Here is a 27,414-nt window from a genome sequence, read left to right as displayed (position 1 = left end):
CGTAGTAGCTGTTGGTTTTCTACTGCTCAGTGGTAAACAGTCTTTGACCCGCAGCTTCCGCAGTCTATGTTGCAACTCCATAGCGGGACTCTCCCATGTTTTGGCAGGGGGCCTTCAATGTCAGGGGATCGTTCACCTCTGATCACCCAGCCCACTGTAGGCTTTCCTCTTCTATCCGTGCTCCCTTGCGTCTTTAGGACTAAGGCCTTTTCATCACTTAGAGTAGTGTATAGTGCAATTACTTGAGAATCCAAAATAGCAAAATTGTAGTCTCTCTAAACAGAATCCCAAATGCTACGGCGATGTCAGACCCCCACCTCGATTTTATCCTTTCCATCACATGAAGCAGGTGTTAGAGGCGGAAGTGAAGGGCGATCTCCCCCTCTACTCCCAACACTGACGTCCCTCTTCCCAACTACCAATAGCTCATCGAAACAGGTGGGAGTGGCACACCCAGTACAATCATGCTACATAAAGGCGCTACAGTGATTACACTGTACGTTCCCACACTCCAGTCTGATGCCTAAATAGAACAGAACCACTGTAACCACGAAAACAGACCAAGAAATGACTCGGGTTACCTCTCATGCTCAACTGGAAATGGTAAAACATCGCCAACCCTAGACGACCAAAGCAATAGTAACATAACAATCAGGCACAACACAGACCTACAAGTGTCTAGCACAGAACAGTGATTAGGTTCCCACCAGTCATGATTCGCAACTACAGCGACCTGAGTCGCGTAACCACCACACACTGAGCAGGCGCACCACATAAAACCCTTGAGGGAATACACCACACTGTACATTCAAGAAGAACAGATTACAGCAACGTGTTGAATTTCCCTAAGTAAAATAAAATAGAATACCATACAAACAGAACGTAAGATGGAAAGCTACAGCAATACGTAACAAAGGTATTGTCGCACGATCCTCACACATGAAAGTACAAACAAAACTCGAATAGCTCAGATGTAACTGCAACAGCATGAACCGAATGATGGGATTTTTTTACACACAGAGCACTCCAAAACTACCATGAGGAGTTGGCCAATACGGTCGAATCTGCGAGTTTTTATACGGTAAATCGCCTTTCATAAGGACGTAAATGTGGAACCACTGAACATACTCCTAAAGTGCCACCACTACCAAAGGTTTGGACATGCAGCCACGTGCTGTGGCTTGGCACCCTGCTGCAACAGATGTACTGGCAGCCACTACATTCGACAGTATACACTGAACAAGACCGACACAGGACTTTCGCCAACTGTTGAGGTTCGAACATGGCCATCTACAACATGGTGCATTACATTCAAGGCAGCATTGATGTGCAGAAATGAGAAGAAAAAAAAACGGATCACAAGAATTATTCCAAAAATCTGCTCACATCTAGTGAGGAGTGGTGTCCCTTTTGCTGGTGCTCTGCATAGCATGGTGGTGACAGTGCATAAAACCAACACAAGAAATTGAACCCACACTTCGTTCAACACTGGAAATAGTTCACAACATGCCCCAGCAGCACGAGAGACTGACTACAAAATGTAAGTGGACAAGAAAAATGCATCTACACAGGAGGACACCAGCCCTAAAGGAGGAAACCACAATGACTAAAAATCTAAAACACCAACACCACAACAATAATACAGGCGCCAATGAACATGGCTCATACCACTGACACAAAAGACTGCTCACACACTGCAGCCACACAAAAACCAGTGGCTGGAAAACACACAAAAAACAACATCCACTTCAGGAGCTTTAGTGGCGACACTATTCCCCCATCTCATAACAGATACACTTGTTTTACGATTTGCAGCTTCCGTCATAGGACTCCTATCAGCCGGCGAATTGCAGTCATAAGTGCTCTGTCACTAAAACAATCTTCAGAAAGCTTTCACCACCTCCCCCCAACCTGCGTACAAGGAAAGAAAAGTTATATTAATTAACCTCATAAACATGTTACTGCTTACCCCAAGTAAGAAGTAGTGGGGTAAGGGTGAAGTCAGCCCAGACTGCACTGTTGCCAAATTTATTCAAGATGGCGACTGTCCTCAACTTCCTCTCCCTGGGGAGTAGGTGTGGCAAGGTCCCATGATCTCACCACCCCAATTCCTTACCTCTTCACCACTTTCCCTCATGTCCTCCCCCTGGATATTGGCAGGAAAATGACTCTGTTTGTGCTCAGCTGTTGGAGAGGTACGATCTTTATTTATGCAACTGATTCATTTTCGAGGGTGTTGGGTAGTCCTCCACACTCTGCTGCACACCGTTTCCCAACTTTTCACTGACCACTAACCCCATTTTGTCCGATCGTGTGTGTCCTGGTATAACCACAAGCGCCAGAACAAAGGCGAAGAACGGAAAACCAGAGAAGGCGGTGAGGAAACATCACCCAATAGCCCACTGACATGGACCGAGCCACACTGGGAGCGCCCCCTGCAAGAAGTGAATACAAGCGCCTATGGACAATAGTGCACAGGATTCACCGAGCAGTATTAGTGACGTGTGTCAACTTCCAGGAACATTATACATAGCCAAAGACTCTAAATTATATTACATGTCGCCCCTCGTTTGCGACTACAACTTGTGAATCTCAAAGTTAAGTATCGTTAATCTGCTTATTTGAAATAAAACTACTAATGTTATTTGCTTGAATTGTTGTATAGCATTCCGAGGACGCAGCATCCCTTAGGCACCCTGTAAGTGACGAGTCGGAACAAATTAACAGTGTGTTTGTACGTTCACCTCAAAGTTTGAAGACTGACTCATCTAGTTCACAATACTGCCACCAGAGAGCACTCAAAATTGTCCTACAGCCAGCCTCCACCCCCCACCCCCTCACCCCCTTGCCATAGCCACCCACACCACCTCTCTGCTGACCCCTGCACTCATTTATTACAATCACATTGAAGTCTGAAGAGTGACTGCTCCAGTTGACAGTACCACCACCAGAGGGTGTGCAAAACAGTCCTACACCCACACCCAGTTGCCCCCACTTTCCGCAACAACCCATCCCCACTTCTGATATGATGATATAAACGCTGGAATAGAAGGTACTGTCTTTACTTTTTGTTGGAAATGTGTGCAATTGATGAGATGTTGGTGTTGGACAGAAAGGAGATCAATGAGTGTATTACCTATAAGCATACAGCTGAGGGTTGCGTTCATAGACTACAATGAGGAATGGGTAGAGGTGATAATGGATGAGCATAGCAAATTATGGTGGCTCTAACAGGATGGACTGACGATGAATTTTGCAACTAATGGACCCTACTACCTGTGCTAAAGCAGTTCATGCTTTTTGAAATGGCTTGTCAGTTCACAGTCTAGAAAACAGCTTTGTCCTATTCCACTAGCCCAGACTCGATGAACGAAAGGTGCTCAGCTTGGTGTATGGGGCTCAACTGAGGATGCTTGCTCCCTTTCCCAATCACATGTGTGTCTATGTTCGCCTTGCTGTGTGTTCTAGCCCACAAACCACTCTAAATTTGCTGGGAACTGTCCTACAGCCACTGCCATAAGAGAAGCTTCCTATCGATCTACCTGTGTATAGCCACTGAAGAACTTGTACACAGATACATGATAAGAGGTGACAGGACGACAAACTGTCACTGAATTGTAGGAAGAGTAGCCTGCTACGGATTTACAAATGCGGCAGCTGCTGAGGAAGTCATGCACACACGCATATATACATGGTAAGTGCGGGCATGACGGTAAACTCTCACTTAAGTGCAGGATCAGTTGCCTCCAACAGATCTGCAAGTGAAACAGATGTTCAGGAACTGAGAAGGGATGGGACAGCAAACTATCACTGAATAGTAGGAAGACTTGCCTCCTACCATATGTGTAGGTGTTGAGGATCTTGTACAAAGATACTTGGCAAGAAGTGAAAGGGCAGCAAACTATCACTGAAACGTAGGAGGGCCAATACATGCAGTCACAACTGCTCTAATTGCACATCGAAATTGTCACGGAGAAAAACAATCACTCATAAAAAATGGATCATAATGCAACATACGCACTGGGAATTTAGAAAAATCATTGCACACACGCACTAGGAATTTATAAAAATCATTGCAATAACGCAACTACCACAAAAGCCGACCACAAAAGATCTCGCCAGGAGAGAGTGGCTGCAGCTGCACGTGTGTTCACCACAATGTGACGATACAGACCAAGCAGTTTAGAGCCAGTCTCCCCTCGTCCTACCTTCTGTCCTCCGACCCTCTCCTCCTCTTTACTACCGGTCTTCCAGATCTGCCACTCGTGGCACACAATGACATCCGTCTATTGGCAGTGTTTTACTGTTTCAAGTCTGCAGAAATCGGCCACAGATGGCCAAAAGGCTCAAGAACAGGACGCATCCTACAAGCCGTTAGAGGTATTTACTGCCCCTCTGAGGAACAATAGCGAAATCCATGACTTTTCGTCAAGGAAAAAGACCTGAATAGTCAACTGTGGCTTGCTTTCAAACATTATCGATTTGCCGCCAGTGTCTGAAAGGGGTCTTCAGCTAAGTAAAGTCAGTCCCATGCAGGAAAAACGTTGAAATGATAGGTAACACGTAAATGATATACGTACGCACCTCTATACTAGCACTTTCACACAGCAGTTATCCACCTGCTCTGTGCGCACAAGATGGAGAGTAGTGACCTGCACTTGCTAGTCTCTGTCACTGCATGTGGTTGGAACCAGTCATCACTCATGTTTGTTCTAATTATTCAGGTAAATTGTCCAAAGGCTGTATGGTAGAGATTTCAGATGCTCCACTGTACCGAATAACAGCTGTGTGTGTGTGTGTGTGTGTATGCGCGCGCGCGCGCGCGTGCGTGTCTTTGTATACTATGGAAGAATGAGATTCTGTCTGTACAGATGGTGGTGGAATTTTACACAGATCACTTGCTCCTCGTGGGGTAAGACAGTGCGTGTCTACCTAAAGTGTTGCCGTTCTTAGTTCACTTCCTGTAATGTCAGCTCATTAATTAAAAAAAGGGACTGAATAAATACGAACACTCACTCATTTGGTGCATGAATTATTACCATCATGTATTCTGCAGGTGTGATTATTATACTTGATACAACGAATACTGTACCTTCAGAACTCACCTCACATTATGTAAAAGGTGCAGTGATACGCTTTTAAAACAAATATTGTGGCAGTGAAAATAGTGGATATAGTACTAAATCTATGAAATCTGCAGCTAAGAATACTCTCCTGGTGTAATTCTTGCACTTGCCACAACGAATTGTACCAACAGACAACAGCTCAAATCATGTAAAGTGTGTAGTCTTAGGCTTTTAGAACGAATGCTGCAACAGCACAGGTGAAAATAGCAGATGTAGTACTAAAATCGTTGAAATCTCCAGCTAACCAAGTGTAAGCTCACGCTTGTGGTATGAATTTATGCTTGCTACAACGATTATTGAACCGAGAACATGTCTTGCATTGAATACACTGCAAGATAAGCACTTAATACCACCCACCAGCTCTTAAAGATACGTCCCACCAGAAAGTTATACACACTCTGGTGCCGCCCGGAGTGGCCACGCGGTTTGAGGCACCATGTCACGGATTGCGCGGCCCCTCCCACCGGAGGTTGGAGTCTTCCCTCGGGTATGGGTGTGTGCGTTGTTCTTAGCATAAATTAGTTTAAGTAGTGTGTAAGTCTTGGGACTGATGACCTCAGCAGTTTGCTCCCTTAGGAATACACACGACACACTGTGGTGAGCGCAAGATTTCAAGAATGTAATATTGGTAGACCAAACAGCAACACGATAGTCAATACTGAGTGAACATTCCACGATGTATAGACATTTTTTTTTGGTGAGTGGTGCCATTGTGTCTTAGGACGAAGGAGACGTAACCCACGTATAAGCAAGCAACAATTAAAAAAAAGGCACATTGTCAGCGACTATGTTACACTACGAGCTCGTCCCGCCCATAGGTCTACAGGAAGACGAAACACTGTAATAATATCACACTACTATCGAAAAAGACACCTTCCATCAGGACAGTGCTTGTGTCTCCATCTCAATGTGTGGATGGAGACTAACCAGCTAGAACCGCTCTTACTTCCCCTCCTAACTCCCTGCCTCTCCTTTCGGGGAAGGCAGGGAGATACTGATTTTCCAGGTCTGTTCTATCCTGTCGCTGATGGCACATAAAGAGCTCCATCCACTGTAGTTCCTCTTCTTAGGACGGTTTTGGCTTGATAGTGATATACTGTTTCAGGTCTGTAATTAAATCCTCCTGTAGGTAGAGGTTATGTTTACCTCTCACTGATGGTACATCAAGAGATCCACCTGCTGGTGATTCTCTGCTTTGGTCGGTGTCAGGCTGAATATAATGTATTGTTTCAGGTCTGCAAAAATCAAACATATTTCTAGGAAATGTCGATCCCTGGAACAATAGCGAAATACTTGACTATTCATACAGAATGACCCACGGCATGCTATGGCCCCATGCTACATATCCTGATGGAAAGAGGAAACTTTAGTGGCTGCACTCACGAGAGGGCCAGACGCTGTGACTGGGCGGATGCTGTGATAGGGTGAGCCCAGTGACTAGTGGCCGTTGAGGCCATTGCAGACAAGAGCTGGTCAATATTCTGGCGCCGAGCACACAATTACCATTGGCCACTTACAGCAGCAGCCTCCTGCAGCCCGCACAGTCATAATTAGTGTCTAGGGAAGTCACTCACATAAACTTAGATGTGGGTATTACGTACATTTCAGAGGCACAAATATTAGTAAAGAACAACGGGTCTCAAGCTATCTACTCACATGTCAGGGGGAAAAAACACAGTAATTTTTACACCCAACAGCAAGCCAGAACTTGCATTCCTCCCTCCTCGTTATTTCGTATTAGGCGACTGGGTAAATCTACGAACTCTGTCTGCGATACTGTACTCGATGATGGATGAGCAGCCTGCCGAGATGGAGCTCTATAACAATCATTTTTGTCGTATTTCTCTTCAGTTCTACGTATTTTTCATCAACTACGCTATTTTATAAGGTTTTTTCCGTAATTCCAACGTATTGTACCCAACAAATCAAGTTCAACCCCACTGCTTTGGGTGACTTACCACATAAACAAAATGTATCATCTCATTGATGTCTTGATGCTGTCAGCCAATGACACAGCAGCATGTTTCTGAGTTTCTGCATCATGGATAAACGACCCCCTCGATTACTCTGTAAGTGCTAGATATATGTGGATATATCGTGAACCCTGTTACACTGTTTACATCACATGACACCAATACTGTTTTGTAGTCTGGAAAATAGCCAGCAGCAGAGAGAAGGTGCAGAAAGTAAATTCCTTAGCGAAAAAATAAATTCAGTGAGATTTTATTACGCTTAGCCGTCTCTCCCTCTGTGAATGGGAGTCACAACGTGTTCTCACATTCATAGAATAAAACAGGAGATTGAAAGATCTCACCAATACCTCTGATGACTACCACCACAACAAAGGAATCATATCTGTAGCAGCATTTCTGTATTTCGAAACGAGCTACTACTTTGTTGAACGTGTCAACTAAGGATCCTCAGCAAAACTCTAGACGGTCTCTCTCTATGCGTCTCGTAACTCTTCCTCTGTCTTTAACCAACCGTCCCTGCAACACTGTCTCTGATACAATTTGGATCTGAACACAAGTAGGTGGACACTACAGCCGCTACATTCAATGGCTCATGAAGGAACAGAATGAACTGAGTTCAAAGCAATCAGTAGACATCCATACTTTGTTTTTGAAAAGAGTATAACGTGTATTTAAAACTTGCACAACCGACCGACACTAAGGATACGGGCCGGTATTCTCATTCCAGCACCGTAATTGCTCTTCTGCGAAGACCGTAGATACGATCCTGATACGAGAGTGTTGTGGTCATATAACAGACGGCCAAGAGAAAGCAGAAGAAGAAGCAAACGATTTATGCACGATGCTGCTCCAGATGGAAGTCACTTGGGCTATCAATTCTGGGGCATTGTCCTAATTGTTGGATTCCATACTAAAAAGGTAATGGAAAGAGAAAATGCTATGTTCCACAATCATTCCTCTCTTTCGAATACCTTCTTAGTATCGACTCCAAACATTACAATAATACTCCAAAAATGATAGCACAAGTCACTTACATAAAACGTTTCAAACTCCTTCTGTCTGGAGCTCCACCACACATAAAAAATCGTGCATTACCTCTTCTTCTTTACTGCCTCTTATATCATCACAACGCCTTAAAATGTATCAGGGTCGTACCTACAGTCCTAGTAGAATGGCAGCAACGGTACTGGAATAAGAACATCTGTCTATATCACTAGTGTCAGTCGGTTCTGCAAGTTTGTAATACGTGTTATGCCCTTTCCGATAGTAATCTATTGATTTGTATTGATTATGTTGAACTCAGATCGTGCTGTCTCTTGAAAAGGCAGTCAATTCAGCTTGTACAGTGCCCTCCTACTTCTGGCCAGTTCCAAATTAAATAGGGGACAATGTTGCATGGAAGATTCGTTAAATACAGACAAAGAATTGCAAGATGCATAGAGAGAGACATCTTGAGTTTTCTATAGGATCCTTAGATAATACATTCAACGAAGGGGCAGCTTATATCGAAATAGAGGATAGAGTGCCACTATAGACATGATTCGTTTTTTGGGGTGGTAATCGTCAAAGATGTTGGTGAGAACTTTCAATTTCCCACTTTATCCTAAGAATGCAAGAATACCTTGTGACTCCCATTCACAGAAGAAAAGACAGCCAATCGTAACAAAAACCTTAGTAAATTCGGCTAAAGAACGGAGTTTTTGAACCCCCTCTGTGCTGCTGGCTATTTTCCACATTACAGAACAGTATTTGTGTCAACGATATAGGCAGTATAATACTGTTCACGGTATCTCCACACGTATATAGCACTTGCAAAGTAATGGAGAGGGTTGTTTAGCCATGATGCAGAAACTGAGAATCATTACGATATCGATGGGATGAGATGTTTTGTTGATGTGGCAAGGTATCGAAACCACTGATTTTGAACTCATGAAATTGAGTAAAATGGGTTGAAAATACGGGAAAACCTAGTGAAATGTGAAACTGATGGGGAATACATAAATCTGAGAAAATATTCGACAAAAAAGTATGACAACCTCGCCAGTTATCTCATTCGTCATCGATAACAATATCACAGATAAAGTTCATAGCTTTACGCAGTTGCATGTAACGAAATAAGGAGGGAGGAATGAAAATTGTAGCTTGCTGTCAGGTGTAAAATTGACTGAGTTTTTTCCGACATGTAAGTAGATAGCGTGGAAGCCGCTGCTCTCTATTGATATTTGTGCCTCTGCAATGTAAGTAATACCCACATGTATGACAGTTTATTTAAATGACTTCCACAGACAGTAATTTTGAGCGCACGGGGTACAGGAGGCTGCTGCTGGAAGTGGACGGCACAGTGGCCTTAAAGAACGCCAGTCACTGGAACCATCCGGTCACAGCATCAGCCCCTTTGGCGAATGGAGCCATTGAAGCTGCCTCTTCTCACAGGGAGATGTAGCAGAGCGCCATAGCATATAGTTGGTTGATCTGTGTGGAATGTTCACGTATTTCGCTATTGTTCTAAGGGTCGACATTTCCTAAACATATGTTCGTTTTCTGCGGACCTGAAACAAAATATCGCAGTCAGCTGGACACAGACCAAACCAGAGTATTACCAGCATATGGATCTCTTCGTGTACCACCAGCAAGAGGATAGAACACGTCTGGCAAAGCAGATCCACTACCTATAGGATGGTTCATCTGCAGACCGGTAACCGTATATCATCGTCAACCCAACACTGACAAAAACAGAGCAACTGCAGTGGATGGAGCTCTTAGCTCTTTGTGTGCCATTAGCGACGATAGAACAGACGGGGGAAACCAGTATTCCTACCTACACCAAAAGGAGAGGGAGGGGCGAAGGGAGGTATGAGGGGAGGTATAGCGGTTCTAAGCTGCATAGTCACCACCCACATATCGAGATGGTGACACGTGCACTATTCTGATGGAAGGTTTTTTTCGATAGTTGTGAGATTTTATTACAGTGTTTCGGTCTTCCTGTAGTATCAAGGATAGAACACACTCGAAGTATAACATAGTTATTGCTACTGTGCCTTTTTTAATAGTTGCTCACTTATAAGTGGACTGCATCTCTCTCCCTCTAAGACACACTGGTAGCACTCACAAGATAAACATGACTATCCATCTTGGAATGTTCACTCAGTATTGATAATCATATGTTGTTTGGTCCCACCAGATTTAAGTCAATGGTGAAGTGTTGTACTCTCCATAATGTATGTAACTTGCTGGTGGAATGTATGTTTAAGGACTGCTGGATGGTGTTAAGTGCTTCTTTTGTATTATAATCAGAGCAAGATTCTATGTTCTCGGTTCAATAATCATTCTAGCAAACATAAGTTCATACCACGAGTGTGAGTTTGTACTTATTTAGCTACAGGTTTCATTAATTTAGTACTATACCCAGTGTTGGCACTCTCAGTATTCGTTCTAAAAGCGGAAGACTACACCCTTTACAGGCTGTGAGGTGAAGTCTGTAGGTAAAATATTCGTCACAGCATGCATAAGAATCATACCTGCAGAAACATGATAGTAATGCTTCATGCAGCAAATAAGTGAGTGTTTATTCAGTCACGTTTTTTTTAAATTAATAAGCTGACATTATAGCAGCTGAACCGGTAAGAATGGTAACACTTTAGGCAGATATGCAACGTGTTATTACACAAGGCGCAAGAGATTTCTTCATAATTCCTCCACCATCATTCCTCCATCCTCTATTCATCCGCTGTCTGTACAGCAGGAATCTCATACTTCCACAGTATACGACAACAGTCACACAAACACACACACACACACAAAGCTGTTACTCGGTACAGTGGAGTGCGTGAATCCTCTACCAGACAGCCTTTGCTCAGTTTACCTGAAGAAGCAAAACAAATGCGACGATGTCAGGTATAACCACATGCAGCAGAGGATAGAGTATTGGCCACCGCTCCCCACGTGTCGAAGGCAGAGCGGCTGGATCGATGTACTGTGAGAAAACTAGTATAAAGGTCGGTATACATCTCATTTACGCAATATTTATTATTTCAACATTTTTCCTACATGAGATTCAATTCACTTACCTGAAGGCCACTTTCAGACAGTGCTAGCTCATCCAAAACGTTTGAAAGCACGCCACAGTTGCCTATTCAGTTCTTCATCCATGACAAATAGTTATGTTTGAGTGTTTCGAGCACCTTCTGGTGGCGGTATTGTGACTGGAGCAGTTGGTCTGCAAACTTCGTGGTGAACGTAGACGCGTGCGATCGAAAAAAGTGGGAGTGGGGATCAGCTGGAAGTGTTGGCGGGGGTGACAGAAAGTGGTGGTGGGTGTGGGTGGCTGTAGGATAGTTTCTATCGCACGTTGGAAGTGGTATTGTGGATAGAGCAGTCGGTCTTCAAACTTCGAGGCGATCATATACACACATGATCGGAAAAAGTGGGGGCAGCGAGGTGGTGGAAGGTGTGTCCTTCCTCTTCAGTAACTCAGCACAGACTGAGCCGTTTTTCCACCAATTTCCAAGTGGGGGAGGGGGAAATGGAGGCGCCAGCCGGTGTGGCCGAGCGGTTCTAGGCGCTTCAGTCTGGAACCGCGCGACCGCTACGGTCGCATGATCGAATCCTGCCTCGGACATGGATGTGTGTGATGTCCTTAGGTTAGTTAGGTTTACGTAGTTCTAAGTTCTAGGGGACTGATGACCTCAGATGTTAAGTCCCATTGTCCTCAGAGCAATTTGAAACATTTGAAATGGAGGTGGGGAGGGGAAGTGGGGGTGCTGATGTCATGTGACATTGTCACATGCACCATCCAGAGAGACGAGGAGGGGGACAGTCGCCATCTTAAATAAATTTAGCAACAAAGCAGGCTGACGTGGAGGAAGTTAAGAGCGAATGGAAAAGCACTAGACACTTATTGTTGACAAACATGATCAGTGTGAAGATTACTACTGCAACATTTTACCTTGCCTACGGGACTAAAATTGTTCCCAGGCGCCCATGTCTGAGTCCGAAGCAAATCAACGGCACGAATGTCTTTCTTAAGGACTCCAAAAATATGGAAATCGGATGTGGAGAGGTCGGGACTGTTTGGAGGATGTGTTAAAGGCTTCGCGGTGAAATTTCTGCTGCGTAATCGAAACAACCTTCACAATATGCGGGCCCGCCCATATGTGTCTAGGTTGTTTCGATTGCGCTGCAGAAGTTTCGCTGGGGAGCCCTTAACACATCCTCCAAACAGTCCCTACCTCTCCTCCTGTGATTTACACGCTTTCGGAGCCCTGAAGAAAGACATTCGTGGTCGTCGATTTGCTTCAGTCAGAGAGATGCGCGCCTGCGTAAATCATGGCGCAGTAGTCAACAACAAATTCCCATTTCTAAATTCATTGCAGGAATTGGCGACAAATAGGTGTTCATTCTGGTGTGTAGAATATGTGAGCTAGGTGGCGATATACGATCAGATATTCCGAGAAATATAATCCACCCGATTCCGAAGACAGCAAGAGCAGACAAGAGCGAGAATTATCGCGCAGTCAGCTTAACAGCTCATGCATCCAAGTTGATGGTAATCATATGACACAGAAGAATGCAAATTAAAATTTCTAGGAAGAAAGACTGAAGAAAAATCACGACACGTTCATAAGATCTGTCGATCTGGAAAAGCGCTCAACAATGTCAAATGTTCTAAGACAGTTGATATTCTGAGGAAAATAGGGGTAATATGTAGGATGAAACGAGTAATACAGAACGTGTACAAGAGCCAAGACGGAATAATAAAAGTGGACGACCAAGAACGAAGTGCTCGGATTAGAAAGGGTGTAAGACAGTGATGCAGAACGAATACTGAGAGTGCCAACGCCTACTGTTCAATCTGTCCGTCGAAGAAGCAATGATAGAAATAAAAGAAAGAATCAAAAGTGGAATTAAAATTCAAGGTGAAAGGATATCAATGATAAGATTCGTTGATGACATTGTTATCATCAGTGAAAGTGAAGCAGAGTTACAGGATATGCTGAATAAAATGGTCAAGTACTGAGTACAGAATATGGATTGAGAGTAAATCGAGGAAAGACTAAAGTAATAAGAAGTAGCAGAAATTAACACAGCGAGAAAAAGACTGTCAGGACGGAGCTAGGAGGACATTAAAAGAAGACAAGCACTGGAAAAAAAGGGCGTTCCTGACCATGATATGTGTGTTAGTATCAAACATAGTACTAAATTTAGGAAAATTTTTTTGAGAATGTACGTTTGGAGCACGGAATTGTATGGTAATGGAACATGGATTGTCAGAAAACCGGAACAGAGGATAAATGTGCTGATTTTTATCCATATAACAAATTTGCATGAGTTCCAAAGTAAAATCAACGTGTTTGATAAGAAAAAGATTTTTAAGACTTGAAGATGATAGCAAAGTCTGTCGAAACCGGTTGTCTTAAGTAAAAAATTTTTTATGCGATCTGTGACGTTCAGTGTTTTTAGCAGTATTCTCAAAATGAGAAAATTCAGTCGGAGCTCAAGAGCACGGCTTGACGAGAAATCAACTGTCTCTTAATAAATTTTTAAATTTAACTTTTAAGTCAAAGTGCTTAAATTTATCTTCAGGACGAGAAGACCCTATTTGAAATGCGATGCTGCAGACGAATATCGATAACTAGGGGGTCCGATAAGGTAAGGAATGAGGTGGTTCTTCTCAGAATCGTAGAGTTAAGGAATTTGGAGAAAACACTGAAAGGAGAAGATACAGAATGATAGAACATCTGTTAAGACATCAGGGAATAACTTCCATGGTACTAGAGAGTGCTGTAGAAGAAAAAAACTGTAGAGGGAGGCCGATACTGTAAAACATTCAGCAAATAACTGAGACCATAGATTGCAGGTCCTACTCTGAGTTGAAGTAGTTGACACAGGACAGGAATTCGTGGTAATCCGCATCAAACTAGTCCGAAGACGGACTGACTAAAAAAAAAAAAAACAAAGAAGAAAAATAAATTAGCTGATGGTAGGGTCCGAGTGTGGCGTAGGACCTACGAAGCCATGGACCCAAGTTGTGCTGTGTTTACATGGAATATACTGGACCTAACGGTCCACATGAACCAATCATTGACTGGAAATGGTTATATTCACTTACTTGGAGACCACTTGCAGTTATTCATGAACTTTGCGTTTCCAAACTATGATAGAGTTTTTATGGATGACAATACGCCATGACACCTGGTCACCATTGTTCCCGACTGGTCTGGACGACTCGAGCAAATGATTTGACCACTGACTTCACCTGACATGAAACCCATCGAGCATTTATGGGACATAATGCAGACGTCACTTCGTGCACAGAATCCTACACCGGCAACACGTCCGCAGTTATGGACGGCTTTATAGGTAGCTTGACACATCTCTGTAGGGCAGTTCCAAGGACTTGTTGAGACCATGCCACGTCGAGTTGCTGTAGTAAGCAAGGCAAAACGAGGTCCGAAACGATATTAGGAGGTATTTCGTGACTTTGGTGACCTGAGTGTAAATGTCCTTTGCTCCTTATTATTTCCAATCATTCAGTCTTCTTGACCATGAAATTCGATATCTAGAACTTCAGCGTCTCCAGACGTTTTATCCTCGTTGCGCCGTCCTAGTCATCGGCAGCGCTGGGCTAGCACCCGCTGACGCAGCGTCAGACCGCTGTGAACGTCTTGAGTAACCGAACCCCTAACAGACACGGCCGCGACGTGTGCTGTAGTACCGGAGATGACGGCCAAGTGTCCGAAGGCCGCGCCAGTGTCCCGAGCGGAATGTTGGACTGCTATGGCAGCTGCATCATGCTCCAGCGGTTAAGGGCTCGATTCAAGGCCCTGAATAAGGGAAGGGGAGCAGCCTGTGGTGACGGCAGAGCGCAGGGCTGCCGACAACCTGGGTGGTCGGGCAGCAGTCCACAGTTCGAGGCCCGGTGACGGTGTTCGCAGCTCCATCATACGAAAGTCGTTATCTTCACGGCACAGTCTGACACAGGGTGGGCATTATAACATAGCTGATCTGGCCAGCGATGACTGACTGGTGGACATAAATACTTGTGTTTGAAGCTGATCATGCCGATGAAGTTGTACAGCCGCATTCTTCTATCACGCTGAAGCTTCTCGAAGGATGGTCAGTGTCCTACGACTCAGTCATTGCCTCCCAGAAGTAGGATGTCGCGCGGTAGGGGTTAGCAGAGAGCAGGACGTGGGATTCTCCTTGGCAGATCCTTTGTATCCCTACGATTATGGAATTTACTACACAAAAAGATGAGCATAATAGCTACGTAAATAAGCACCACAGTCCTTGTTTATTTTTTTAAAGCAGTTATCTAGATTGGCCCCCACGGGGTGGACTCGCAGTGGCCTCTCTGCCGCCCTTCAGTTATTGAAAATGACAGTTTTCATACATAAACAAACTGTTATATGATGAAACAATGATGCTGAAATACCTCTCATTGTAAAGTTTTGCATTATCCTATAATCAGTAGTGACAGTACATGAACTCACACTATGGAGACTTCGTTTCTAAGTTTATTTAATTCACCTATTTAGCATCCGTAAATTCTTGATAGTCTTTCTCTTTTAGAAAAGAAATTTTGAACGTAGCGGGTATAATACACGGGGATCGTCTGCAAGTTGGATAGAAATCAGACTGAAAATTTGCATCTAGCAGGGATAAAATATGGGGACCGAAAACATATTTATAACTTGTACCGCAATCAGACTGCAGTTAGTAGAAGTATATGAAAAGGAGGCAGCAGCTGATAAAGAAATAAGACAGGGTTTCAGCCTGTTGTCTATCTTATTCAATCCACCCCATCAGTCAAAAATGCTTCTAGAGTGGCTTAATACAAAAATAGAGAACTTAAGGCTGTCATTTTAATGCTTCAGGTGTTTTACATAGCCACCTCGAACTTGAGTCGCATTCGGGAGAACAACGGTTCAAAGCCGCGTCATCGAGATTTCATTTTCCCCTTGATTTCTCTACATAGCATCAGGCAAATGTCCTTTGAAAGTGCACCGCCGATTTCCTTCCCGATCCTCGACAGTATCCGAGCTTGTGCTCCGTCTCTAATGTTCTCGATGTCGACAGGTCGTTAAACTTAAGCTTCCTTTTACGAGTTTGAGTACAATCGTAGAACGTTCATACGACCATGTGAAACTGGCAGTAAAGTCTTTACTTGGGATGTTATTCGACTTTTGTTTCACATTGGCTTGAATGTGGCTTAAATGTTGCTTGTCTCGCCAAAGCCTTGGCGGTTCATGTGAATTTCTGCACTTTGACGTTTTGTGACAGGTTCATATTTTTAACACGAAGTCTCATCTCCCACAAAACTATTGTCCACGTTTAGGCGTCCAAGAGTCGATGTTTTACTTCAGAATTCAAGGTGGTCGGCAAAAATATAGCACACTATTTTCTCTTCTTCTACACATTCTGGTGAACTAAACACTTGATTTAGAGATGTTAAGCCATTGCAGTTTGTGACACAACAATGTTGACACTCTACCGATTCACGCCCACTACTTAACGCTGCGTGTTCACAACTGCAACTCGAATGCGCATCTGTTGTTTACGGTTGATAGTAAAAGCCGTCACCGTAGCTACTGCGCTGAGGTCCTTTATATGCCATGAGTAAAACCAGTCCCGCAACTTTGTACTCAGCAAGTTGGTGTGAAAAAATGGAGAAACTTCAAGCAGGTGTTATAGTAGAAGAAGAACAAATAAAAATATTTTGAAGTTTGCCAACTACATTCCAACTGTGGAAGAGACGGCAAAGGATTTGGGAGGTCAGTAGAACCAAATGGGTAATATCTTGAAAGGACGTTCTAGTGAAAGCTGAACGCAAGTAATAGAATATAATCGTATCAAATCAAGTGCTGATGAGGGAATTTGAAAAGAAAATTGTACACAAAAGTAGCGGATAAGTTTTTATATTTGGACGTCAAAATATCGGAAAACGCATACAATCAACAGCAAGAGAATTCTTTTCTGAAAAGAGAAGTATGTTAACATTCGATCGGAAATTTACGTGTTAGAAAGTCTTTTCAGAAGGTATTCGTCAGAGTGTAGTGTAGCCTTGTACGAAAGTGATGTATTGACGATAAGGTGCGCAGACTGGAAGAGAATGGAAGCTTTGGAAATGTGCTATAGAAAAATGGTTAACATTAGATTGATCTGTCGGATAAGAGATGAAAAGTTATTGGAACGAATCTGGGAGGAACCAAATTTGCGGCACAAATTGACGATAGCATGAGATCGATTGAGTGGTCAAATCCTAAAGCGGAAAGAAGGATCAACATGGAACTGGAGCTTTTATTCTAGGTAACCACTTTAAAGTAAACACGTACAGTTAGTTGCAGACAGCAATCATTATACAGAGAAAAGCGCTGATATCTGCATCAAAGCAAACTTGTGACTGAAGACCAGAATAATAAAAAGAACGTACGATAGTCGCCTTCTCCATGGATTTCTGCTTGCTCTTGGCTTCCGTGAGCACCAGCCTGTCGTCGAAGTACTGAGCCACCACCAAGACAGGCATGAAGGCGACGGCCACCATACCCAGCCGCCACTCGTAGAACAGGCACACCATCACAGACAGCGCTAGTGTGCACAGAGCCTGCACCACGGAGCCGATGCGTTGACCCGTGGCCTGTCGAACATACAGAGTTTTAGACCTTGACATACACTGACGTAAAAAGAATCGCAACACCAAAAAAACAATTAATACAGAGCAATGAAATTTCTGGAATACATTTGTCTAGGTAACATATTTAAGTGATAGAGCTTGCTAGTCCACAAGTAACGCAAGGGTGCGAAAAGCCATTGCAAATGTGAAATGCTGTTACATTTATAACCAGTGTATCCGCCAGAATGTTGAATTCGTGCATGTAAACGTGCGTGAATTGTGCCGTACAGGTGCCGGATGTCAATTTGTTGGACGGAGATCCATGTGTGTTGCATTGGGTCAGTCACCTACACGTGCGATTAATGCTGTAATGCTGGTTGTAGATGACACTGGACGTGTCATCTGATGATGTGCAAAATGTGTTTGATTGGAGAAAAATCTGGTAATCGAGATGGCTAAGGCAACGGGTTGCCTTGGGTTGCAACAGCTGTGTATGGGAGAACGTTGTCCTGTTGGAAAACACCCGCAGGAAACCTGTTCATGAAAGGCAGCACTATACGTCGAACCACCAGACTGACGTAAAATTTAACAGTAAGGATGCGTGGGATAACCACGATGTAAGTAGGCTGTTTATGTTTTCTTTATGTAAGTAGGCTGTTTAGGTTCTTATATTGGTAACGCCGCCGCCACGTAGCGCTCTCTGTATGAAAATCACTGGCTGTGCTGTGTGCAGTCTGTGGCTAGTTTGCATTGTTGTCTGCCATTGTAGAGGGGCAGCTGGATGTTAACAGCGCGTAGCGTTGCGCAGTTGGAGGTGAGCCGCCAGCAGTGGTGGATGTGGGGAGAGAGATGGCGGAAGTTTTGAAATTGAACTGCTATATATATTATGACTATTAAGGTAAATACATTGTTTGTTCTCTATTAATATCTTTCATTTGCTAACTATCTCTATCAGTAGTTAGTGCCTTCCGTAGTTTGAATCTTTTATTTAGCTGGCAGTAGTGGCGCTCGCTGTATTGCAGTAGTTCGAGTAACGAAGATTTTTGTTAGGTAAGTGATTTCTGAAAGGTATAGTTTAATGTTACTCAGGGCTATTCTTTTGCAGGGATCTTTGATAGTCAGATTGCGTTGCGCTAAAAATATTGTGTGTCAGTTTAAGCACAGTTTTGTATAAATTGTTCAAAGGGGACGTTTCAACGAGAGTGCTCCCGCTGTCATACGAAACCACACCCCAGCCTCTAACTCGAGGTGTAGGTTCAGTGGGTCAATTTGCAGGCAGGCTGGTTGCAGGCCCTCGACCGGCCTCCTTCTAACCAACGCACGGCCACCACTGGGAGAACACTGTTTCATCAGAAAACACAACAGACCGCCAAATTGCACTCCAATGAGCTCTCGCTTGACACCACTGAAGTTGCATATGATGATGGTTTGGGGTCCGTGTAATGTACACTACAAATCATCTGGTTTGAAGCTGCCGTTGAAGTAACTTATTTATAAAAGTTCGTTGTGTCTCTGAGATGACAACTGCTGCTCAGATTGCTGCTGCAGATGAAGTATGAAGCGCGAGAGCCATATGTCAAGTGACCGTCAGGAGGCCTGTCTTCTTGCGACCGTACATTCTCTTGACCAACGCTGCCAGAAGTCATGTACAGTCGCTACATTCCTTCCAAGTCTTTTGCAATATCGCAGATGGAACATTCAGCTTATCATAGTCCTCTTACACGATCACATTCATACTTAGTGAGGTGTTCATAATGGCATCTTTGTCGCCTAAAAGGCACTCTTGACTACCATCAACTCGTCACGTCTATTCTCAAGGGTAACTAACGCTAACGAGTCTTACAGAGTGTATTTGAAGCCTACCTGTTTTATGTACTACATTTCTCCCACCAAAGTAAAGGGGATTGACTGCAATTCGATAAATTGCGAATTAGGTTTGGCTTCAGGCCAGAAGACACAACATGGAGGTTTATTTTCCTTTTTAAAAAAATTTGCCGTTTCGAGAGAGAGTTTTGACTCTGATGAAAGCTTCCTAGGGTGCCAGCCGCACTGAGATGAAATTTACTTCTGCTGCATAGGCACACCCTCATATAATGAATGAATTTTTCAATGTGCAGCTGGGAGTATGCTATTGTGAAACTACCTGAACGATTTAAATACTGGGTAATACCGGAACTCCGGCCTTTTGCAGACAATCCTCTTACCGACGGAACTGTCTGATGGTGACTCATGATCATCCTCCAAAGATGGGATTCAGCCAGTAGCACTGTTCTAATTTTCAATCTTCACAGAATGTCTTGCAGGACCAGCAGCCCTGGAAGGAAGGCCTGTGAAACAGCAGGCTATAATTTGTTTCTATCGTCTTTAAATCTGCAGAGGAGTGTGCTCTGTCTTGAAACATCCTGGCAAGTTAAATCTATGCACCATACTAGAATGGTAAACGCGATTCTCCACAACATCCTGTTTTACAGGAGTGCTAGTCCGTCATGGTATACAGGAAAGATTATGTGAAGTTTGGATAGTAGGAGAACGATCATACTCATATCGTAGCTGCGATCCTGAGGCAGATCTGGACATTATAATCGCTTGAAGTATTACCCGTGAAAGCAATTGATCGGGTTCAAAGCCAATTCGTTACCCACTTTTAATTCCTTAGAAAAATACACAAGCTGTCATGTTTTCGCTTAAGAGAGGGCTTGGGTCCAAGACTCATCAATAGTAAAAATTATTATTAGTTGACTATACTCTCCTATGCCATCGGTTTTGCCGCAGTGGTATCACTGGTTTGCGTCAGATCACCGAACGCTGTCGGACTTAGCTAGCACTTGGATGGGTGGGCGACCGGTCTGTGGAGGGCTGTTGGCAAGCGGAAGCGCTCAGCCCTTGCGAGCTCAATTGAGGGGCTACTTGATAGGAGAATAGCGGCTCCTGTCATAGAAACTGACAACAGCTGGAAGAGCGGTGTGCTCACTACATGCCTCTCTATATCTACATGCAGTAACGCCTGTGGGCTGAGGATGACACGGCGGTCGGTCGCTACCGTTGTGGCTTTAAGGCCTGTTCGGTCGGAGTTTAGTTTACATTGACCTATTGGCCTATTCTGAAATATATGACAAATGTTGCATCACGTGCCCGTGATTTACAGTTGTACAGCAGGTATTATAGTGAGAACAGTGTATGCAATGGTACAATAACTGTCAGCTTGTCTTCTACCGTTGTTCATTCACGGACGTGGCAAAAGCCATAGGTCGTTGGTAATTCGTTGGTAGTCTTCTGCAGAAATAAGGAGCTATGCTGCCCCTACAGACGTCCATAATTGTGGAAGGGTTACCAAAAAATGGTTTAAATGGCTCTGAGCACTATGGGACTCAACTGCTGAGGTCATTAGTCCCCTAGAACTTAGAACTAGTTAAACCTAACTAATCTAAGGACATCACACACATCCATGCCCGAGCAGGATTCGAACCTGCGACCGTAGCGGTCTCGCGGTTCCAGACTGCAGCGCCAGAACCGCGCGGCCACTCCGATGTAGGGTTTTGTGCAAGAACGGACTTCTCGATTACGTTCCACAAACGCTCGATGGGATTCATGTTAGGCGATGTGGGTATCCAAACCATTTGCTCGAAATGTCCAGAATGTTCTTCAAATCAACTGCGAACGTTTGTGGCCCGGTGACGTGGCGCATTGTCACTCATAAAAATGCCATTGTTGTTTGGGAACATGAATTCCATGATGGCTGCAAATGGTCTCCCAAGTATCCGAACGAAACCATTTCTAGTGAATAATCCATGTAAACAAGCGCTTCCAATTAGCTTGCACAGTTCTTTGTTGACAATTGAGTTCATGACTTCATGGGATCTGCGCCACACTAGAAACATGCCATCAGTTCTTACAAAATGCAATCAGGACTCAACTGACCAGGTCACAGTTTTCCAGTCGTCACGGGTCCAACGGATATGGTCATGAACGTAGGGAAGGCGCTGCAGGTAATGCGGTGCTGTTAACAAAAGCACCCGTGTCCGTCGTCCGCTGACATACCTCATTAACGCCAAATTTCGCTGCACTGTCGTAAAGTATACGTTCTTCGTACGTCCCACATCGATTTCTGCGGTTTTTTTACGCAGTACTACTTCTCTGTTAGCACTGACAATTCAACGCAAACGCCTCTGCTCTCGGTCGTAGAGTGAAGGTCTGGCGAGAGGTAGTCCCTACATTTGGTATTCTCGGTACTGTCTTGACATTATGGATCCCGGAATATTGAATTCCGAAATGAAATATCCCATGCGTATAATTCCAACTCCCACTCCGAGTTCAAAATCTGTGAGTTCCCTCCATGTGACCATAATAACGTCGAAAACCATTTCACACGGATCACCTGAGCACAGGTGACAGCTCCACCAACGTACTGCCCTTTTATACCTTGTGTATGCTATACTACGGCCATCTGTCGATGTGGTTATCGCTATCCCATGACTCCCGTCACGTCATTGTATTAGTGGATCCGCTAACACGATAGACCCAGCTTGTGATCATTCTACTACAAGTTCGTTCGTCATTGTAATGCGAGTAGCTGGCGATTCGCAGTACATCAGGCAAGTCAGCTCTAGAGCCGGAACACTGCCTGACATGCACTAGTCCGAAAGCTCTCAAAAAATAGTCAGATGGCTCTAAGCTCTATGGGACTGAGAGTCTGAGGTCATCAGTACCCTAGACTTAGAACTACCAAAACCTAACTAACATAAAGACGTCACAGACATCCATGCCCCAGGCAGGATTCGAACCTGCGACCGTAGCAGCCACGTGGTTCCGAACTGAAGCGCCTTACACCGTTCGGCGAAGGCTCTCATTTGACTCAGTGTATTGACGACTACTTTACCTAACTCAATTGGGCCCGCATTCTATCGCATGAGAGACCGGAATATTCCTGCACCTGATTTAGTAAAAGAAATCACACTTAATAGTATTTATAATTAGTTTAATAAAACCGAGGTAAGCACATTATAATAACAGTGTCGGTGACAACATAATAAATCAATCAGTTACATTTTTTATCATCTTTGCATTATAGAACACAAAATTAAATATAACAATATGTTGACATGCAGAGTTTTAGTTGCATACAACTAACAAAATTCCACTTTAAATATTCTGTTCCCTTCCCCATTTGGTACTTTTTTTAGATTTCTGAACTCTAGAGGGAAGATCCTGCCGATGAACGACGTAATGATACAGGTCATACCAGCTCATTTCATAATTAAAAACACATACACTCCTGGAAATTGAAATAAGAACACCGTGAATTCATTGTCCCAGGAAGGGGAAACTTTATTGACACATTAGTTGACTTACACCTTCTAGAGCACGTTGGGTGGCACGGGATACATGCGGACGTGCATTGTCCTGTTGGAACAGCAAGTTCCCTTGCCGGTCTAGGAATGGTAGAACGATGGGTTCGATGACGGTTTGGATGTACCGTGCACTATTCAGTGTCCCCTCGACGATCACCAGTGGTGTACGGCCAGTGTAGGAGATAGCTCCCCACACCATGATGCCGGGTGTTGGCCCTGTGTGCCTCGGTCGTATGCAGTCCTGATTGTGGCGCTCACCTGCACGGCGCCAAACACGCATACGACCATCATTGACACCAAGGCAGAAGCGACTCTCATCGCTGAAGACGACACGTCTCCATTCGTCCCTCCATTCACGCCTGTCGCGACACCACTGGAGGCGGGCTGCACGATGTTGGGGCGTGAGCGGAAGACGGCCTAACGGTGTGTGGGACCGTAGCCCAGCTTCATGGAGACGGTTGCGAATGGTCCTCGCCGATACCCCAGGAGCAACAGTGTCCCTAATTTGCTGGGAAGTGGCGGTGCGGTCCCCTACGGCACTGCGTAGGATCCTACGGTCTTGGCGTGCATCCGTGCGTCGCTGCGGTCCGGTCCCAGGTCGACGGGCACGTGCACCTTCCGCCGACCACTGGCGACAACATCGATGTACTGTGGAGACCTCACGCCCCACGTGTTGAGCAATTCGGCGGTACGTCCACCCGGCCTCCCGCATGCCCACTATACGCCCTCGCTCAAAGTCCGTCAACTGCACATACGGTTCACGTCCACGCTGTCGCGGCATGCTACCAGTGTTAAAGACTGCGATGGAGCTCCGTATGCCACGGCAAACTGGCTGACACTGACGGCGGCGGTGCACAAATGCTGCGCAGCTAGCGCCATTCGACGGCCAACACCGCGGTTCCTGGTGTGTCCGCTGTGCCGTGCGTGTGATCATTGCTTGTACAGCCCTCTCGCAGTGTCCGGAGCAAGTATGGTGGGTCTGACACACCGGTGTCAATGTGTTCTTTTTTCCATTTCCAGGAGTGTATTACGCTTGCCTCATCTCTTGATATTTGTAAGCTATTTTGTTCCTCAGTCCACTGGATACTCGTGAGAGAGAAAACTCTTCCCACGTTAAAAATGTGACCAGGAAGAGTAAAGACTAATTTCCACGGATTTAAATTATTGTGTGTATTCCCTACTTGCCCACACCGTTCAAGGATATTGGTCCATGACTCCTGACACGATTTACTAGTTCAGTTATTCTTGCTGAGTTGTGATAGAGTTAACTGGTTGAGGAAGTAAAACTAATAAAACACTGCACTATTGTGCACTGAAAATCCTTTATCGATATCTTGCAGCTATCTACATCTGCATGGATACTCTGCAAATCACATTTAAGTGCCTGGCAGAGGCTTCATCGAACAGAATTATTACTGTCCTAGTTACTTCATTCCAAACAGGCTCAGAGTAAAGCAACATCCATTTTAAAATCGAAAATTCCTTCTAGTTTGTTGACCATATGTTTAACTAATCTACAAATGTTTCGTAAAACTTCTCAATATGAGAATTAAGTATTTGAATTCCACTGACTGATTCAACCTCCATTTTCTGCTGGGCAGATGCCGCTTTGAGAGGTATAATCTTTTCCTCTTCACACTGTGCTATCTGTCCGACAACAGCTTCCAAAATCTCCGCTTCTTCTGTAATACTGGTATCTGCTTTCACGATTTTAAGTTTTTGTGCCTGACATACACTCATCAGACTGGGCAAAAACCATAAATATGGCTCAGTTAGCTGATTCTGAAGAAGAGTAATCAAAATTTTGGGTGTGAATCCTTCTGAGAGGAGGAATGACTTAAGAGCATTTCAGTAGACCTACTCTCGTTCTCTCTCTCTCTCTCTCTCTCTCTCTCTCTCTCTCTTTCTACTGCAGCAAAGAAAGATAACTACCTAGTTTTTGGACGTCAAATACACAAAGTTCTTCAGGCTGCGGTTATAATGGAGCGGCGCGGCACGAGCAGAGCAGTGCGGCGAGAGGAGCAAAGCAGCGATGGCGAAACAAAGCAATGTTCCTCATCGCGTGTCATGACAGTGACGCTCCTAGCAGGAATGCGCGGAGCAGAGCGGCACTGAGCGAATCAGACGGGTTTGTATCTGACCTATCGAGTGAGGACTCTCGCTGCGGACGGGCCACGACGACAGCTTCCCGCTGTCGTTGTGGCTAGCAGCGTTATAGTGCTGAACGCACTTGCGTTCCTTTTGTTGCACTGTTGAAGAAATGGTATCGACGGAAGATTTGATAGCAGCTGTTGTTACTAGGCGTCCTTCATGCGACCACCGTAAAAAGTATCACTCATCACAACTGATTCACTTTGGACTAGTTCTGTGATGAGGTGGCAGAATAATTACAAACTACAGGTATAGAATGCATTTCATCAATCTCTTAGTTCTGTCTTTGTCTTAAGACGAGTGGCGATAATAAACTTGAAGTAGCGTAGCTCATAAACACATGAAAATAGTGTTTTATTTTGTGAGGAAAAGCTTTCAAAACTGTCTCATAAGGACAGCTTCATTTTGCTTTGAAGTTTGAAAAAATGGCTCTGAGCACTATGGGACTCAACTTCTGAGGTCATCAGTCCCCTAGAACTTAGAACTACTTAAACCTAACTAACTTAAGGACATCACACACATCCATGCCCGAGGCAGGATTCGAACCTGCGACCGTAGCGGTCGCGCGGTTCCAGACTGTAGTGCCTAGACCGCTCGGCCATCCCGGCCGGCTTTGAAGTTTCCTCCTGTCCCCTAAATTCCTTGGATAGAATGCTCGATGTCTTCTGTATGTTTCCCATCGACACATAGAATCCTTGTAGGTCAATGACAGTGCCGTGGAGAACATGTACAGGGTGTCCCACTCAAACCTCCGTGATTTCAAGCACCCACGAGAGAAAAACCAGAGTAGATACGACAATGAAAAATACATCACACTGTAGAACATCTCAAAGAATTTATATTCCCGCTTCAGAAGTGCCACATATCGTCGCCAGAGTGCAGCATAGTCGCCTGAAGTGACAATTGCGACTCCACAGCAGTGCACACAAGCAGTAGTGTGGTTTGCAGAAACAAAATCACCGATTACTGTGCAAAGAAATTATCGTCGTGTGTATGAATGTGATCCACCTGATGTGAAAACAACTAACGAATGGTATAGGAAGATGCTGGCAACAGGAAGTGTGTAAGTAGGCTGTTTAGGTTTTTATGTTGGTAACGTCACGTAACGCTCTGCATGAAAATCACTGACTGTCCTTTGTGCAGTCTGTGGCTGATTGGCATTGTTGGAATATTTGCTATTGTAGTGTTGGGCAGTTGGATGTGAACAGTGCGTAGCGTTGCGCAGTTGGAGGTGAGCCGCCAGCAGGGGTGGATGTGCGGAGAGAGATGGCAGAATTTTATGAGCGGACGATCTGGACGTGTGTCCGCCAGAAAGAGTAAATCTGTAATACTGGATATCATGAACTGATATATATATATATATATATATATATATATATATATATATATATATATAATGATATCCAGTATCATATATATCCAGTATCATATATATATATATATATCAGTTCATGATATCCAGTATTACAGATTTACTCTTTCTGGCGGACAAAAAAAAATGGTTCAAATGGCTCTGAGCACTATGGGACTCAACATCTTAGGTCATAAGTCCCCTAGAACTTAGAACTACTTAAACCTAACTAACCTAAGGACATCACACACACCCATGCCCGAGGCAGGATTCGAACCTGCGACCGTAGCAGTCCCGCGGTTCCGGACTGCAGCGCCAGAACCGCTAGACCACCGCGGCCGGCGCTTTTTGGCGGACACACGTCCAGATCGTCCGCTCATACCTCATATATATATATATATGAGATGACTTTTGAACATTATTAAGGTAAATACATTGTTTGTTCTCTATCAAAATCTTTCATTTCAGTAGTTAGAATCTTTTATTTAGCTGGCAGTATTGGCGCTCGCTGTATTGCAGTAGTTCGAGTACCGAAGATTTTTGTGAGGTAAGTGAATCATGGCAGGTATGGGTTATTGTTAGTCAGGGCCATTCTTTTGTAGGGATTATTGAAAGTCAGATTGCGTTGCGCTAAAAATATTGTGTGTCAGTTTAATGATGATCGGAATATGTAAAGAGCGAAATGTCTGAATACGTTTAGTTTTGCTCAGCTGTTTGAAAATCAAATAACGTAAGGGTTTTACCAGCACAGTAATTCATAAATTTCTCTAAGGGGATGTTTCATATGGTGACCCTGACAGGATACCTCACTGGAATCTTCAGATTTTTTCTTGTAGTTTGTGTAATTAGTGTT

At 44.2% G+C, this 27,414-nt stretch overlaps 1 protein-coding gene across 1 annotated transcript in view; it reads right to left on the bottom strand.

The window, feature by feature from the left end:
- Positions 1-27,414, bottom strand: part of LOC126176243 (ATP-dependent translocase ABCB1-like) — a 315,891-nt gene that overhangs the window by 52,713 nt on the left and 235,764 nt on the right. The window contains exon 17 of the mRNA XM_049923388.1: positions 17,532-17,735. Coding sequence (XP_049779345.1) covers positions 17,532-17,735 — 204 coding nt within the window. The remainder of the gene's footprint in view (positions 1-17,531; positions 17,736-27,414) is intronic.

The sequence above is a fragment of the Schistocerca cancellata genome, chromosome 3 (genome assembly GCF_023864275.1).
Source record: "Schistocerca cancellata isolate TAMUIC-IGC-003103 chromosome 3, iqSchCanc2.1, whole genome shotgun sequence".
NCBI lineage: Eukaryota > Metazoa > Arthropoda > Insecta > Orthoptera > Acrididae > Schistocerca > Schistocerca cancellata.
The sequence above is the reverse complement of the archived record's forward strand: the minus strand, read 5'-3'. Positions and strand labels throughout refer to the sequence as shown.